Source organism: Cicer arietinum, chromosome 1, assembly GCF_000331145.2.
Source record: "Cicer arietinum cultivar CDC Frontier isolate Library 1 chromosome 1, Cicar.CDCFrontier_v2.0, whole genome shotgun sequence".
Classification (NCBI taxonomy): domain Eukaryota; kingdom Viridiplantae; phylum Streptophyta; class Magnoliopsida; order Fabales; family Fabaceae; genus Cicer; species Cicer arietinum.
In genome coordinates, this window is record NC_021160.2 from 16769051 (window position 1) to 16785796 (window position 16746).

Consider the following 16746-nt stretch of genomic DNA (forward strand, 5'->3'; position numbering starts at 1 on the left):
TAAAAAGTTTACAAACTTTTATCTTCATTATAAATATTGTAGTGGTCCAATAATATTAATAGATGTTAATACTATAATACCCGTACTCACACTCATACCCGCTTAATTTTGTAGGTAATTATCTATCCTTGTGTCCATATCCATTATATGTATTTTTACTCTACTCATTGTGGGTTTTTTTACGAGTATCCATTGGATTTAGATCTAATTGTCATCTATATACATGACCCTAAAATTTAGAAAGTTTCAAAACATTATGTATATATTGTCGGCGTTTGAAAATTATTATATATTTTGTAATAATTCAATAATAAAAAAAATAAATGTTTTCATACATGAGATGTAAGATACATGACATAATGCAATGTTTACATGCAAGATGTTCGAGTTATCATCTCTTACAAAAAAGAAAAGAAAAATAAAATAAAAAGTGTAATGTAATAAATATATCTAAAAATGTGTAAAGGATTTTATATTTAGAGAAATAATTATGCAAAAGGAACTTATAATTATAATTAAGGAAGGGGGGAGAAATCTATTTAAACCCCTTTAAACCTCACCACTTGTTGTACTTGCCTTCTTGGATCTGTTTGAGCACACTCTTCCACCTTCAAAATTTTATTTCCTTTTATTTTGGTTATAGGATCCTCTAAAACCAACATGAAGGTAAAGAAAATTTTGCGTCCCTTAACGTATAGTATTATTAATTGCCAATTATTTTTACTATTTTTAACATCTTAATAACTTTTTCTATTTGCAGTTTTTTAAATGGATGCAAAATAGGCTTAATGTTAGCAATGAGAAAAAGAAACCAAGCTCAGTTTCAGCTACGCGTAAGCATTTTTTTTCTATGTTAATTTGCATATCCTCATCCTCAATATATGCACACTTCACATTAATTACATATATAAATTCAAGTATGATTATGACATTGACTGTGAATTTTGTTTCTAGATGCACATAATACATACTCCATCATGAATAAAATATAAGCAAATTTAATCAGATATATAAATTTATTAACTATTATTTTTATTTTTATTTTATTTCAGATAAAATAATGATTAAACATCATTACTATTATCTAGAGATTAATTAATGTTTGTATATACTATATTTGTACCTATATAAAATATTGTTGACTAAATAACGAGAATTAATAGAGTTGACCTAGTATTAAATTTGATAATTTAAATTATTTTACTAATTTATTTTTGAAGAGTTGATGCTTTTATTGTAGTATTTATTACGGATTACATAAAAAAAATATGATATAATTAAAAGTAGGTTAGTAAAAATATATTAATGTAGTTGAAAAATTAAAATAGATTTTATAAAAAAAGTATAAGAAAAATTCGAAAAAATCTTTTTTGATTTTTTTTCAAAAAATAAATTTTTTGATTTTTTCTCAAAATTTTTCAATAAAAAAAATTCAACTTATTTTCAACAAAAATGATTTATAAATTTCTTTTGAGAAAAATAATTGTTTTTTATTTTTCTCACAAAATCTTTTAAGAAAAAAAGGATTTATAAATTTTTCAAAAAAAAGTTTTAATTAACAAAATATTGAGCCTGAAATCCCCTGAAATTTGGGGATGTATTGGCTCTACTAATGAGTAGTGTGATATGATATTAATTTTCTTTTATTTTTTTCTTTTATAGATTATATGGTGAATGATACTAATAAACAAGAGTTCAACGACCTGCCTCAAGCACTAGTACTTGCAATTGGAACATTTGGGAATTACAATTTGAAAGAAGATTCTAATAAAAGTATTGCTGAAGAGGAGTCACCTTCCTTTCATGATTGCTCTTTTGAAGAAGTTGGAAATTTTCATAATGAATTGAACATAATTTTGGAAGAGAACAATTTCAACCTAAGCAATAATTTAATATACAACAAGGGAAAGGAGTGTTTGGATAAAAGTAAGAATGGCGTTTCCAAAAAAGCACTTACTTTCTTTCTTAAGATGTTTGTTTGTGGAGGTGGATTGCCACCTACTCCTTTGTTCAAAGATCCACTCTCGATAGAGTCTAGAATGGAGAAGGTAAATGACGTTTTTAAGAGTTACTTTTGTACAAAAATATTTGTTCATATTTACTTTTTTTTTTACTCATTTGTTCATATTTACTTAATGTTTTTAAAGTTTGAACTAACATTAACTATTATTTTATCCATAATATCTTTAGTTTTGTATTATAAAAAAAGAAATAATGTAATAAAATAATAAATAATAAAAATTGTTATAGAAAAAAATAAATAATTTTATCAAAAATAGTAAATTTTATTAATTTTGTTATTATATGTAAATAATTAACTTTAAAAAAAAAAGGTAAAAAAAAATCAGAGTTATTAATTAATAATCTTTTTTTTAAAATTTTCACATATATTAAAAAAAAAGTATATTTATGTGTTTTTGTGTCTTAAAATTTTAAATCAATGTGTTCAACATTGAAATCTCATCTCTCAAAACACTTAGTAATATCACTTTGGAATATATTTAAAAATAATAATAGACATATTTAGTAATTTAAAATGAAATTTATATTTGAGAATAATATTTTTTGGAAAAATGAACTGACATCTTATCACAAAGATAAGAAAAAGTGTTTGTAAACTCTAACTAGTATTTTTTAGGAATAAACTCTAATTAGTGTTTTAAAGGAGTATATGAAAATAAACTGAAAACAATACATAAACTATATATTTTTATAGGTTATTTCAACCACACATTTTAACTTTAAACTTTAACCCCTTTATAGCATATTTTTTGTAAAAAAAAAGAACTCCTTTATACATAATTTAATTATTTCAACTTCAAATCTTAATTTTAAACTTTAACTACTTTAATACATATTTAAATTAATAAGATTAACAGAATAAGAATTATTTATCGTAATTTAAATAAAAATTATATTTTAGAGTTTTAATAAAATAATAATGTCACCGTAATTTTGACAAATTTATCATCAATCCAAATATGCACTTGTGTGTTTATGTAATTATATTTATTTTGCTTTGCTTGTGAATTATGATTACAGATTATGAGGGCAGTACTTCACAAAAAGATACATCCACATGGTTCATGTTCAACAACTTTTGTAAAGAAGTACCTTGAAAACGATCCAATGCCCCAATATGAAGATATTGATGATGAGGAGGAGGAGCTTACTACTAGTGCTATAGACAAAGGATGCAAATGGGTTAAGACAGATTCTGAATGTATGTTCTAACATTGATTTGTTTATGTATCGTATAAAATCTTTTTCTAATGTTGTTTTGCCCAAATATTTGTGACATATTTCATTTTCTTTTAGTTTTACTTTTTTTCTAATGATGTTAATCAGTAAATAATATGCCATCTAAAACACGGTCTTTCTATGAAATTTAAAAAATAGTTAATTTGAAAAATATTTTAATGGTGTAAAAAAAGATTTAAATATAATATATATATATATATATAATTTTAGTAAAATAAAAATATTCTAATATATATCATGTTTAAATTAGATCAACGTTGTCTAAAGATGTTTAGGAAGCTAAGCCTACGTGAATGAAATAAAAAGAATTTAGAAATCCTAAGAATTAGAAGAACGAAAGAGAACGGCTGCCAGAGAAGAAAAATAAGGGTTTGGTTCCGGTGGTGGTAATAGGTGTGTAGCAAACTTGCTCCATTTGATCTACAAATTTAGTATGTTATTTCTACCACTGAGTTTGTTATTTTAATATACAGTTTGAGTAGTTTTATCTTTCTCTGAGAGTTACTTTGGCATACCCACTTTAGTGGAAGGTTGTTATAAGGTTGTTATTGTTAATTGATCTTCCATATTGTTATTAGGAAGACTCTGGTGTACCCATTAATTATTATAGTGGAAGTTTTACTGGACTAGGTCCCGTGGTTTTTATTCTCTCAATTTGAGGGAAGTTTTCCACGTTAAAAATTGCGTTTGTCTCATATTTAATTTTCTGCCAATTATTTTTGCTCTGGAATTGTATTTTCTGTTTGGCCATTTATCTGCACAGGTAGGGGAAAAATATTCCGCATTATTGAGATAGTTATCGCTAATTATCTCTGATTTTTTCCCCAACAAAGTGGTATCTAGAGCTCGATTATTTGATTTGTGCATTTAAATGGAGGAGGAAAATAAAGGTCTCAATATGATTAAACTCAACTCTTCTAATTATACACTTTGGAAGACTCTCATGGAAGACATGTTATACAGTAAAGATTTGTATGATCCTATTGAGGGCAACACTGCTAAACCTACGGATAAACCTGACGCTGACTGGAAGAAGATGAATAGAAAGGCAGTGGCGTTGATCAGACAGTGGTTGGATCTTAGTGTGTATCCACATGTTGAAACTGAAATAGATGCTAACAAGATGTGGAAAAATTAAAAGAGTTGTATGAACGAAAGAATGTGCAAAATAAAGCATTCTTGATTCGGAAGCTGGTGAATATGAAATACAAAAATGGGGATTCAATGGTAGAGCATATGAGTATTTTTCAGAATACAATGAATCAATTGACAACTGTAGAAATTAAATTAGATGATGAGTTGCAAGCGTTGTTATTGTTAAGTTCCTTGCCTGGTAATTGGGAAGTCCTTGTTGTGACGTTGACCAATTCAGCTCCAAGTGGAAAGTTGAAAATGTCAACAGTTAAAGAGAGCATGTTGAATGAAGAAGCTCGAAGAAAGGAACGTGGTTTGATTGGTTCTTCCTCAAAGTCAGAAGCACTAGTTATAGAGTCACGGGGGAGAAGTCAATCTAGTAACTTCCATAGACGCGACAACTCTGAAAGTCGTAGCAAGTCAAGAAGCAAGTTGAGGACTAGAAAGGAAGTGATATGCTATCATTGTGGCAAAGCGGGTCACATAAAAAGAAATTGCAGGTTCCTTAAGAGAGATCAATCAAGGGAAAAAGATGAAAACAAAGAGAAGAAAAATGATAAAGATACAACAGCAGTTGCATCTGTTAATAATGTCTACATTGTTTGTGATGATAATTCCATAAACCTTGCATGTCAGGATTCAACTTGGATTATTGATTCGGGTGCCTCATATCGTGTTACTCCTATGCGTGATAACTTTTCATCTTATAGTGCTGGTGATTTTGGCATGGTAAAAATGGGAGATGAAGGAGTATGTAAAATTATCGGTATGAGAGATGTTTGGGTTGAAACTGGGATTGGTTGCAAGCTTCAATTGAAGAATGTTAGACATGTACCTAATATTCGTCTCAATTTGATTTCGGTGAAAGCCTTGGATATTGAGGGTTATCACACTTACTTTGGTGGTGGTGGTATATGTAAAATCACCAAAGGGTCCCTAGTGGTTGCAAATGAGCAAAGTTCCACTTCTCTCTATAGGATGCCTACAAAGTTATGCAAGGAAGAAGTGAATGCAATTGAAGATGCATCTTCTAATTTATGGCATATGCGCCTCGGACACTTGAGTGAGAAATGACTCAACATACTTGCGAAGAAAAACTTCCTTCCTATGAAAGGTACGTCTCTAAAAACTTGCACTCATTGTTTTGTTGGAAAACAACAAAGAGTTTCTTTTCATAATATTGGTCCTTATAGGAGGCAAAATATTCTTGATTTAGTTCATACTGATGTTTGTATGTGGGCATTTCCCTTGAAATCTAAATACCAGGTATTTGGAGTCTTTAAGCATTTTCATGCAAGTGTTGAAAGAGAAAAGGGAAGGAAATTGAAATGTGTTCGATCAGATAACGGTGGCGAATACAGAGGTTCATTTGAAGAGTATTGCAGAGAACATGGAATCAAGTTTGAGAAAACAGTTCCAAAGACAGCTCATCATAATGGTGTTGCAAAGAGAATGAATCGTACGATTAATGACATAATCAGATGTATACTCTCTCATGCAAAATTATCGAAATCCTTTTGGGGTGAAGCAATGAAAACTGCAGTGGATTTGATCAATATTTCTCCTTCTATTCCACTTGATGGTGATGTTCCAAATAGAGTGTGGACAGAGAAATATGTCTCTTACCGTCATTTAAGAGTTTTTGGTTGCATATGTTTTGTTCACGTTCCAAGAGATGAAAGGTCCAAGCTTGATAGTAAATCCAAACAGTGTATATTCGTCGGTTATGGTGATGAAGAATTTGGTTATAGATTGTGGGATCCGGTTGACAAGAAAATTATCAGAAGCCGAGATGTGATATTTCTTGAAGACCAGACTATTGAAGATTTTGATAAAGCTGAAAAACAGAAACCAAATTGCAGAAGTTGCATTGAAAATGTTGCATCTAAGCCCCCTACAGAAATCTTTATAGATGGGGGAGATATACAGGTCGATAATGAGAATGTAACTGATGATCATGTGCCTCACCATGATGAGCAGGTTCCAATTGAGCCACCAGCCGAGTTTGAGTTGAGAAGATCTACTAGAGAATGTCAACCTTCTCAAAGATATCCTCCACATTGAGTATGTGATGATCATTGATAGTGGAGAGCCAAAGTATTATCAAGAAGCTATTACAAATGTTGATAAAGAAAAGTGGTTAAAGGCCATGCAAGAAGAGATGAATTCCTTGCATGAGAATCACACATTTGATTTGGTAAAGTTGCCTAATGGTAGAAAAGCATTCAAGAACAAATGGGTATACAAGATAAAGGCAGAAGAGAATAGTTCTCAACCAAGATACAAAGCAAGATTGGTTGTGAAAGGTTTTAATCAGAGAAAAGATATTGACTTTGATGAAATTTTTTCACATGTGGTGAAGATTTCTTATATCCGAGTTGTACTTGGGTTAGCAGCTAGTTTGAACTTAGAAGTTGAACAACTTGATGTGAAAACTGCTTTCCTTCATGGTGATTTGGAGGAAGAGATCTATATGGAGTATGAAATTTTTTCACCTGTGGTGAAGATGTCCTCTATCCGAGTTGTGTTTGGGTTAGCAGCTAGTTTGAACCTAGAAGTTGATCAGCTTGATGTGAAAACTGCATTCCTTCATGGTGAAACATATGTATAGTAAAACCACTTTTGACCATTGTGTGTTTATCAAGAAATTCTCTGATGGTGATTATATTATTCTCTTATTATATGTGGATGACATGTTGATTGTTGCTCATGACACTAAGAAGATTCAATCTTTAAAGAAAGATTTGAACAAGTCTTTTGCAAAGAAAATTCTGAGTATGAGAATTACTCGTGACAGGAAGAATAATAAATTGTGGTTGTCTTAACACAATTATATTGAGAAGGTGTTAGAGAGGTTTAACATGAGCAATTGCAAACCTGTTAGTACTCCACTTGCTACTCATTTTAAATTGAATTCTGATAAATGTCCTACAAGTGAGAAAGACAAAGAAGAGATGAAGAAGGTTCCTTATGCATCCTCAGTTGGTAGTTTGATGTATGTTATGGTATGCACAAGGGAAAATATTGCTCGTGCAGTTGGAGTTGTTAGTCGATTTCTCTCTAATCTTGGTAAAGATCATTGGCAAGCAGTGAAGTGGATTCTCATATACCTCAGATGCACTTTCAAAGTGCGTTTATGCTATGGAGGTGATGAACCTGTGTTGGATGGCTACACAGATGCAGATATGGCAGGTGATCTTGATTCTACAAAATCTATTTCTGGTTATATGATGACTTTTGCAGGGGGAGTTGTGTCTTGGCAATCAAGACTACAAAAATGTGTTGCTTTGTCTACTACTGAAGCTGAGTACATTGCAGCAACTGAAGCTTTCAAAGAACTCTTGTGGATGAAGAAATTCCTACATGAGTTAGGCTTCAAGCAATATAAGTTTATGTTATTCTATGACAGTCAGAGTGCGATCCATCTCAGCAAGAATTCGACTTTTCTTGCAAAGTCGAAGCATATTGAAGTGCGGTATCATTGGATACGAGATGCATTGGAAATGAAGTCATTTTTAATTGAGAAGATTCATACTAATGAGAATGGTTCAGATATGATGACGAAGACCTTGCCTGTGTCGAAGATGATATGCTGTAGAAAGAAAGCTGGCATGGTTGAGCAGTACCTTCCCACTTGAGTCCTGAGGGGGAGATTTGTTGGGTGGGTTCACTCCCTAAGTGGAACCCACTAGTTTTATTAGTATTAGTATTAGTATTATTATTAGTATTATTATTATTGAAAAAAAAAAATAAAAAAAGGGTATTATTGGGCTAGGCCCACATGAAGGAAATAAAAGGGATTTAGAAATCCTAAGAATTAGAATAACGAAAGAGAACGGCTGCCAGAGAAAAAAAATAAAGGTTTTGTTCTGGTGGTGGTAACAGGTGTGTAGCAAACTTGCTCCGTTTGATCTACAAATTTAGTATGTTATTTCTACCACTGAGTCTGTTATTTTAATATACAGTTTGAGTAGTTTTATCTTCTCTGAGAGTTACTTTGGCATACCCACTTTAGTGGAAGGTTGTTATAAGGTTGTTATTGTTGATTGATGTTCCCTATTGTTATTAGGAAGACTCTGGCGTACCCATTAATTATTATAGTGGAAGTTTTACTGGACTATGTCCTGTGGTTTTTATTCTCTCAATTTGAGGGAAGTTTTCTACGTTAAAAATTGGGTTTGTCTCATATTTAATTTTCTGACATCCAATTATTTTTGCTCTGGAATTGTATTTTCTGTTTGGTCATTTATCTGCACAGGTGGGAGAAAAATATTTCGCATTATTGAGATAGTTACCGCTAATTATCTCTGATTTTTTTCCCAACAGATTCAATACCCTTTTTTTAACTAGTTCATTAATTAATTCAATAGTTACATAAAAGAAAATTCAAAATATAATTTGATTTAATAGGAGAGTTCTTGATTCATGTAGTCATCATAACTAGACGTATGTTGGAGTATGATTCTCTCATATTTAAATTAATTTTTGTAACTACTAATTATTCTTATCAATTTTTGTGGTTGCAGATATCGTTCTTGAGATATAAATGGATTCTTCTCATGTACTATTGATCTGATTAATTATGATCATGGAAGCTAAATATATGTAGCTGTGGAAGTTTTGGATCTACTCTCTTGGATGTATGAACCACGCCAAGAAAATGTGACAAACTAGCTAGAGGATATTCGGGAAAATGTTCATATTTTAAAACATGTAAATTTTGTAAAACATGAATGTCAAGTTACATTCCAATTTCTTACAGAAGATAAATGTATCTTTAATGTCTATATATACTTGTGATAAAGTGATAATTCAACAATAATAACAAGCTTTACTTATTTTTCAAGCTTTGAAGGAAATTTTCAGACATACATTTTTACAATGTCCAGTTAATAAATAAGGCTAGATAGAAGAAGAAAATTGCTTTTAAATCTTAACTCAACAGATAAATAATCATATTATTTGGTTTGACGTTATATCACGAGTTTAAATCCGAAATTTCACAATTATGTGAGTTAATTATGGTAAAATTTATCATTTTTTCTAAAAAAAAAAAAAAACAAGAATGAAAGGGAGGAAATATTTATCAATATATAAATAAAATTAGACTAAAATGTACTTTTTACTCTTTATTTTTCAAAATATGGTGATTTTGACCCTCTTAATTTGACCCATTAATTAAGACTCGATTAACATTAACATTACCTTTTTTCATTATTACTTAAAATATACAATTTTTTTATTTTTATTTTTTTTAATTGCCAGCTCAGCTCTTTTTTTTAATTGTCAAACTCATTTTTTAAATTTATTTTAATATTGTCACCTCATTTTTTTTAAAATTTGGTTAAAATATAATTTTAGTTATTTATCTTTTATTTAATATTTATTTTAATCTTTTATCTTTTTTTATTCATTTTGGTCTTTTATTTGTATATTCATTTTTTTCCTTTATGTTTTATGTAATATTCATTTTAGTCCTTAAAAAAAGACAAACATGTATAATTTTGTGAAAAATAAATTACTAAAATGATTATTAAATAAAAGACAAATGACTAAAACAAAAGATAAAAAAACAAAATGAATTAAATAAAAAGATGAAAGATCAAAACAAATATTAAGTAAAAGATAAAGAAACAAAATCATATTTATGTATTTAAATTTTTTAAAAATTACCAATAAAATAGAACACTTGACAGTTGTTTTTTATTTAAATTAAATAAATGAAGTGACAACAAAAAAATGAGTTGCTAATTTTTTTTAAAAAAATATATAAAGGAGCTTGAATTCTTTTTAAAAAAATTAAATTGTATATTCTACTTAATTATTAAAAGAATGTTGACCGAGTCAAAATTAATGAGTTAACCATTCATAAAAGAGAGATAAAGTTAAAAGACTAAAATTGTAATTTTTAAACTAAACAAATCAAAATTGTAGATTTTAAAACTTAAAGATAAAAAGTGAGTTTTAGCCATAAAATTAATATTGTAGTCATAAAATTAATATTTTAGTGAAAAAATATTTTTAAAGTTGTATTATTTAGGTTGAATCATTGACTACTTTGTGTCCATCTAATCTAGTTTCAAATCAACATTTATGTATTATTTTTGACGACAAAATATATTTCAAAAAAGAAAAACGAATGATTTGTAATATTCAAACATCTATTTTTTTTTAAAAAAAAACCAAGAATGAACACCGTAATAAATTATATTATAACTAAAAAATAAAAATAAAACAAAGAATGAGCACGGCAACAAATTATGGGAAAAAATATTCATTTATAAAATGAGAAGGTAACAAATTATAAATAAAATAAAAAATGTTTAACATACATTAATTGGTTTTTTTTTTCAATACCCATAATTTGAAAAAAAATAATTACCAAATTATTTATTTTCTAAAAATTGTATACTAAAATACTTTTTTTAACTTAAACCTTAAATTGTAATTTTTAAACTAAACAAATCAAAATTGCAGATTTTAAAAATTAAAGATAAAAAGTAAATTTTAGCCACAAAATTAATATTTTAGTGAAAAAAGTATTTTCAAAGTTGTTTTATTTAGGTTGAATTAGTGAATACTTTGCGTCAATCTAATCTAATTTCAAATCGACATTTATGTATTATTTTGACTACAAAATATATTTCAAAAAAAAAATGATTTGTTATATTCAAACATCTATTTTTTAAAAAAAAACTAAGAATGAACACAACAATAAAATATAACTAACAAAAAAAATAAAACAAAGAATGAGCACGACAATAAATTATGGGAAAAAATGTTCATTTGTAAAATGAGAAGATAAAAAATTATAAATAAAATAAAAAAATGTTTAATATATATTAATTGGTTGTTTTTCAATACTCATAATTTGAAGAAAAAAATACCAAATTATTTATTTTTTAAAAATTATATACTAAAAAGTTGCTAATATACTCACTACGTCTGTAGCTTCTATAATTATTTTTTGATATGTGCCCAATCATCTTAGATTAATAAATAAATTGACAACAAAATTTTGAGGGATCAAATAGGCACATGAATGACAATGGAGATTCGAGTTCTACACCTAATTTCATTCATATATATAAAATAATAAATTTAAAAATTATATTTATTATAATTAATATAGTAAAATAATAATAATAATTATATAATACTAAAATTAAAAAAACATATTAAAATTATATTTTTTATAGAAAGAAGATTATAATTTCTAATATATTAAATATATTAAATATATATATATAATTTAAAAATGACAATAATATTATTAGTGGGGCAACTTCGGGTGCAAGGTGAATATCAACACTCCAAAACCCATTTCCGTTCCCGACTTTTAATATCGGAGAAAATTTGCACTCACACCTAATCAAAGTGGATTTTCTCCACCCAAATCGATACAAGTTTGAGTGAGTACTCGTTGATGCAGATTGTATTGTCATTCACCTCTATGACTAAGGACGAAATGCTTATGGATAAACAAATAAATCATTTGAGATAATTTCATTTAGATAGTGTCAATTGTCACGATTCAAGAAATTGTAAATGAAATATATTTTTGTGGTGGTTGGTATGATGTTTTTTGTAGAATTGTGCAAAGAAAAACTGACTACTGCTTCTATAATAGAAGCTACTTTGTTATTTATTTCGAGATTACTACTTTGTATTTTATTTTGAGACTATGTCGCACAATATATAGTTGAAGAGTTTCATGATCAAAATTAGACATTATCAATTAAATTTTTATAGTAATTTGAGGATTTATTATGCATTAAGACTAAGGGTGTAATGTGATAATAAAACTCGAAGATTAACTACAAAATTGACATTAAATTAATGACTATTGATATTTTGATTTGAGACACGTCATCATCAAAATTCAAGGATCATACGGATAAAGTGAAAGTTGGTTCCTATATGTTATTTTCTTTGTAGAATAAATGCAAATTTTATTTATGAAACTCTAATTGTAATATCCCATTTATTTTTATTTTGTGTACAAATTTATTTATTAAGAAATATCATCACGTTTAATTAGGTCACAATTAAAATACACAAAAAGGATACGAGTTGATTAAAATACACATAAAGGATACGAGTTTATTAAATAGTAAGGACTGGGAGACATTACAAAGTTTGAAACAATAAAGACAATACTTAATAATGAAGGACATATCACATTGATTCATGTGAATATTTTTTGACCATGCTAACCCGGTCACCCCTTCTCGCCGTTATGTTGGCACCATCATGCCTTTATCACACGAAAGTTGGCTTTTGGTATGCTCCAATTAACTTTATATCTCCAATTTAAAAAATTTATATTTGAAATGTTTAAAATATCTTTAACGAAATTGTAAAAATTAAAAAATTGTCTCATACCTCTACAATTTATTTTTTTCGGAAAAGTGAATTTTGCTTCAAAAATATAATTACTGAAAATTTAGTTTTTGAAATTTCTGGAAGTTCCACCTAGAAATTTGAAATATCTGGTATTTGTTTTCAATATCAGAAACTTTAAAATTTCAGGTGACACTCCCTGAAATTTCAAAAATTAAATTTCAGGAGGAATCAAATTTCCGGTAGTCAAATTCAATACCGGAAATTTAGTTTTTGAAATTTCTGAGAGTTCCAACTAGAAATTTGAAATATCCGGTATTTGTTTTCAATACCGGAAATTTCAAAAATGAAATTTCTAGTATTGATTCATAACTATCGGAAATTTTAAATTTTCGGGATGTTCACCGGAAATATCATTCGTCATTGAAATTTCTGGAACAATTGTTTTTTTTTTTTATATATAGATTATTTGTAAAAAACAAATTACATTTTTTTTTCATTCTATTTCTCTACGTCATATCGAGTAATGATAATTGCTACTCGATTTTGTTGGGCGACCTCTCTTGCTCATGATATGACAGCTTCTCGTAGCTAAAAAATTTGATCAGTTGTGAATGCTTCAGTCAAATTCATACATATTGGTTGTGTTTTTTCTATTCCTATTTCAAAAAACAAAAAATAAATAAATAACATACCGGATTTTTGAAATTTCTGGTTAAGTAGAATAACTATCAGATATTTCAAAAAATTTAAATTTCCGGTAAGGTAAATGTAACTACCAGATATTTCAAAAATTTAAATTTTTCGGTAAGGAAAATATAACTATCGAAAATTTCAAATTTCCAGTAAGGTAAATATAACTATCGGAAATTTCATGGCACAAATTTCCGGTATTATAAATACTTTACCAGAAATTTGGTGACGAAATTTCCTATAACATAATTGTACTACTGAAAATTTGAAATACGAAATTTTCAGTAGTGAGTATTTGTGATTTTAATGGAAAAATTTTAGGTACCGAAAATTTGAGTATTTTATAAAAATAATTATTTAATACAATACGAACAGATGATTAGTTACGGAAAAAGTAAATACAATAAAAATAATAATTATGTGTGTAATGAATGAATTGTAGCATAGGAATTTAAACTTATTTTTATGATTACAAGTCAATCCAACGATATATATGTTGCATTAGAGATAACATCACAAATCATTGTTGTTGATTATTCAAATCTATAAGTGAGCAGTAAGACTTCAATGTGATATAAACAACAATTTAACGATCAACACGATATATGTATGTTTCATTATAGTGTTTAGAAGGGCTAAGTAACTCAATGATGTTGGAGAAACACAATTGTATTTGCCTCTTGGAGTGACGATCGAAAGATCTTGGAGATATTCGAGTGGGGAACTACTTCTATATGGTTCGAGGACCTACACATATAATTTAAATTATTTCACTCTACTAGTCTCAAAATCTACAAAATCTTTCCTTCCCATGTATGTATATTAAGGAAACCAAAATCCAACACCAAGCTTGAATAACTCCAACTCAAGTAGTTCAACCCACTTCCCTCAAATAATATTCACTCAGACAACCATTTCAACAAATAGATCTTTACGAACTATATTTCGCTCTAAATAAACAATCATATCTAATTTAGATTCACTTAAAACACAAACTAATGATTCAAACTTTAGATCCAAAGACTATAAGGGGACTCACACTTTTTGCCAACATAAGTTTTCAGGTTTCCGTTGCTTCGACAATAACATCGTTTGCATCGAATAACATATGTTTCACTAAGAGTTCATAAACAACAACATATTGAATTAAAGGTAACTCTAAGGTATAATTTAACCATACATCAAATGCAAAGAAAGATGAATAAACTTATCAACAAATTTCAATCAACGGTTAGAAAAAGCCTTTTAATGATTTGCGGATCGTCAGATATCCTAATTGTCAAACAAAATCCTAAAACGATATTAAATCATGAAATAATTGAAGAAAATGATTAAGGTGAAATCTCTCTCTCTCTCTCTCTCTCTCTCTCTCTCTCTTAAATAAGGTGAAATATTTATCTCTATTTATCTCTTCTAGTTTTCCTAAATCCCCTCCAAACTTAGGGCTAAGCAAAACCATTTAACCCAACCTATCGAGCCACTCAAATGAGCCAATTTGATAATCGGATGAGTTATATTGGTTCACGGGTCACACATATTCGTGAATGTGGGTATGTATGACTTTGAGTGGTCGATGCGGGTGAGAAAAGTGGTTCCACAATTACCAAAACGCAATACTTCATTTAAAAATCTAGGTATAAAAATCCAATTTTTTTATAGTGAATATCTCATTCTCACTTAGTCATCATACAACCAATATGATAAATAGGTTGTTTGATAAAAACCTACACAAACATTGACACAAATATTGAATGTCCAATATGTTTTTCCCTTATAAATATGAATTTGAATTTGAATTTAACATTCCAACAAGAAATAAAAAACCCATTACTTGAACCAATCCATGTGCAGGATCTACAAATTTGCACTAACTGATGCAAAAATCGATCATAATTGAGTCTGTAAATTGCATGCTCAATTTTGAATGATTTGACAAAATTGAGACCAAATCCATCCATACTCGATCAATGCTTAACTCCTCTTAAACGAAGCTTAAAACAACAAATGTATATTCAAATGATCTATGATCAAACCACATACATAATTAAGTTATTCAACAAACAAGGTAAGAAATTTGAGGTGTTTCAAATATACATCCTATGAATGCAGGTAATTTGACTTAGAAGATGAAAAACTAGAATTTGAGATAGTTTTACTTATAAATGATATTTTAGAAAGATCAATACACAATAAATGCATTAAATACACTCTTTTTTTTAGCACATCTTATTTTCTTAATATATATGAATGATAAAAGGATCTTATAATCAGTGAGGGGTGTAGCAATTTGAGAAAATGTATAAAACATAAGGGTAAGCATACTATGTACTTATATTGAAATAATTAATTACCACTCCCATGACGCCGCTCTCACACAACCATTATTCTTAGGATATACTTTGATCTATCTGTTCACTACTTTGTGTCTTGTGTTATGGTTGCAATATCATGCTTTAAAACTCTTCCTTATTTAAGATAATGTATTTTCTATTTTACAAAATTAACTATAACCGTTATACTTTAGCCAACTGATAATACAATCAAACGCCCCACCTAATCTATTCATTCCACACCATAACTTCAATTTCTGAATATTCTTATATCAATACACAAACACTTAAAGTTGTGTAATGTAAACTCCACCAAAACAAAATGTAAAAATTGGAGTATAAAATAGTTAAAATCCATCCTACTCCCATCCAATAAGATTCAATTCTATTACTTCCGGTGATTAAAATTCTATTGCTTTCATTCGTCAAATATTATTTTATTATAAAAAAAAACTTTTGCTAGTGCCCTTGCTCCAAAATATTGAACCAAGAGAAACCACTTTCAGCTAATGCATTTACTTCATATTCATAGAACAAAAAAAATATTATTTTATTATAAAAAAACCTTTAACTAGTGTGCTTGATCCAAAATATTGGACCAAGAGATACCATTTTCAATAATCTATTTACTTCGTAGTAAAGTTCACTTTCATATATTTTTATCGACAACCTTTCAATTTCTTTTTATAACAAATAAATTTTAATTTTTTAATATTTTTTATTACTAACTCGCTTTGCAAAAAAGATACGAACAAAAATAAAGTAAAATAATTAATATACCTTATAAATTTTAAATACATTAATTTTTAAAATTATTTATTTATTTATTTATTGAGTGAGTATTTGATTTGATATTATTTTATACCAACCAAAAATTATTATTTGTAGATATGTTTTTGGTTTTCTCATAAAGAAAAATATATGTTTTTTTTTAAAGAAAAAAGATATGTTATTTATTTGTTATCCTTCTTACCTAAAATGGCTA

At 28.1% G+C, this 16746-nt stretch overlaps 1 protein-coding gene across 1 annotated transcript; it reads left to right on the forward strand.

Annotated features, from left to right (window-relative positions):
- The first annotated feature begins 761 nt into the window (after window positions 1-761).
- LOC101503007 (protein DEEPER ROOTING 1) lies at window positions 762-3312 on the forward strand. Its single transcript, XM_004488071.2, has 3 exons — window positions 762-833; window positions 1663-2048; window positions 3043-3312. The coding sequence occupies exons 1-3, from the start codon at window positions 773-775 to the stop codon at window positions 3232-3234; spliced, it is 639 nt and encodes a 212-aa protein (XP_004488128.2). The 5' UTR covers window positions 762-772; the 3' UTR covers window positions 3235-3312.
- The last annotated feature ends 13434 nt before the right edge of the window (window positions 3313-16746 follow it).

Bases quoted from the DNA above. Each gene is read 5' to 3' on its own strand.
- LOC101503007 (XM_004488071.2), top strand. From the start codon at position 773: ATGCAAAATAGGCTTAATGTTAGCAATGAGAAAAAGAAACCAAGCTCA. The intron at 834-1,662 runs GTAAGCATTTTT...TTTCTTTTATAG, and splicing joins AAGCTCAGTTTCAGCTACGC to ATTATATGGTGAATGATACT. The intron at 2,049-3,042 runs GTAAATGACGTT...TTATGATTACAG, and splicing joins TAGAGTCTAGAATGGAGAAG to ATTATGAGGGCAGTACTTCA.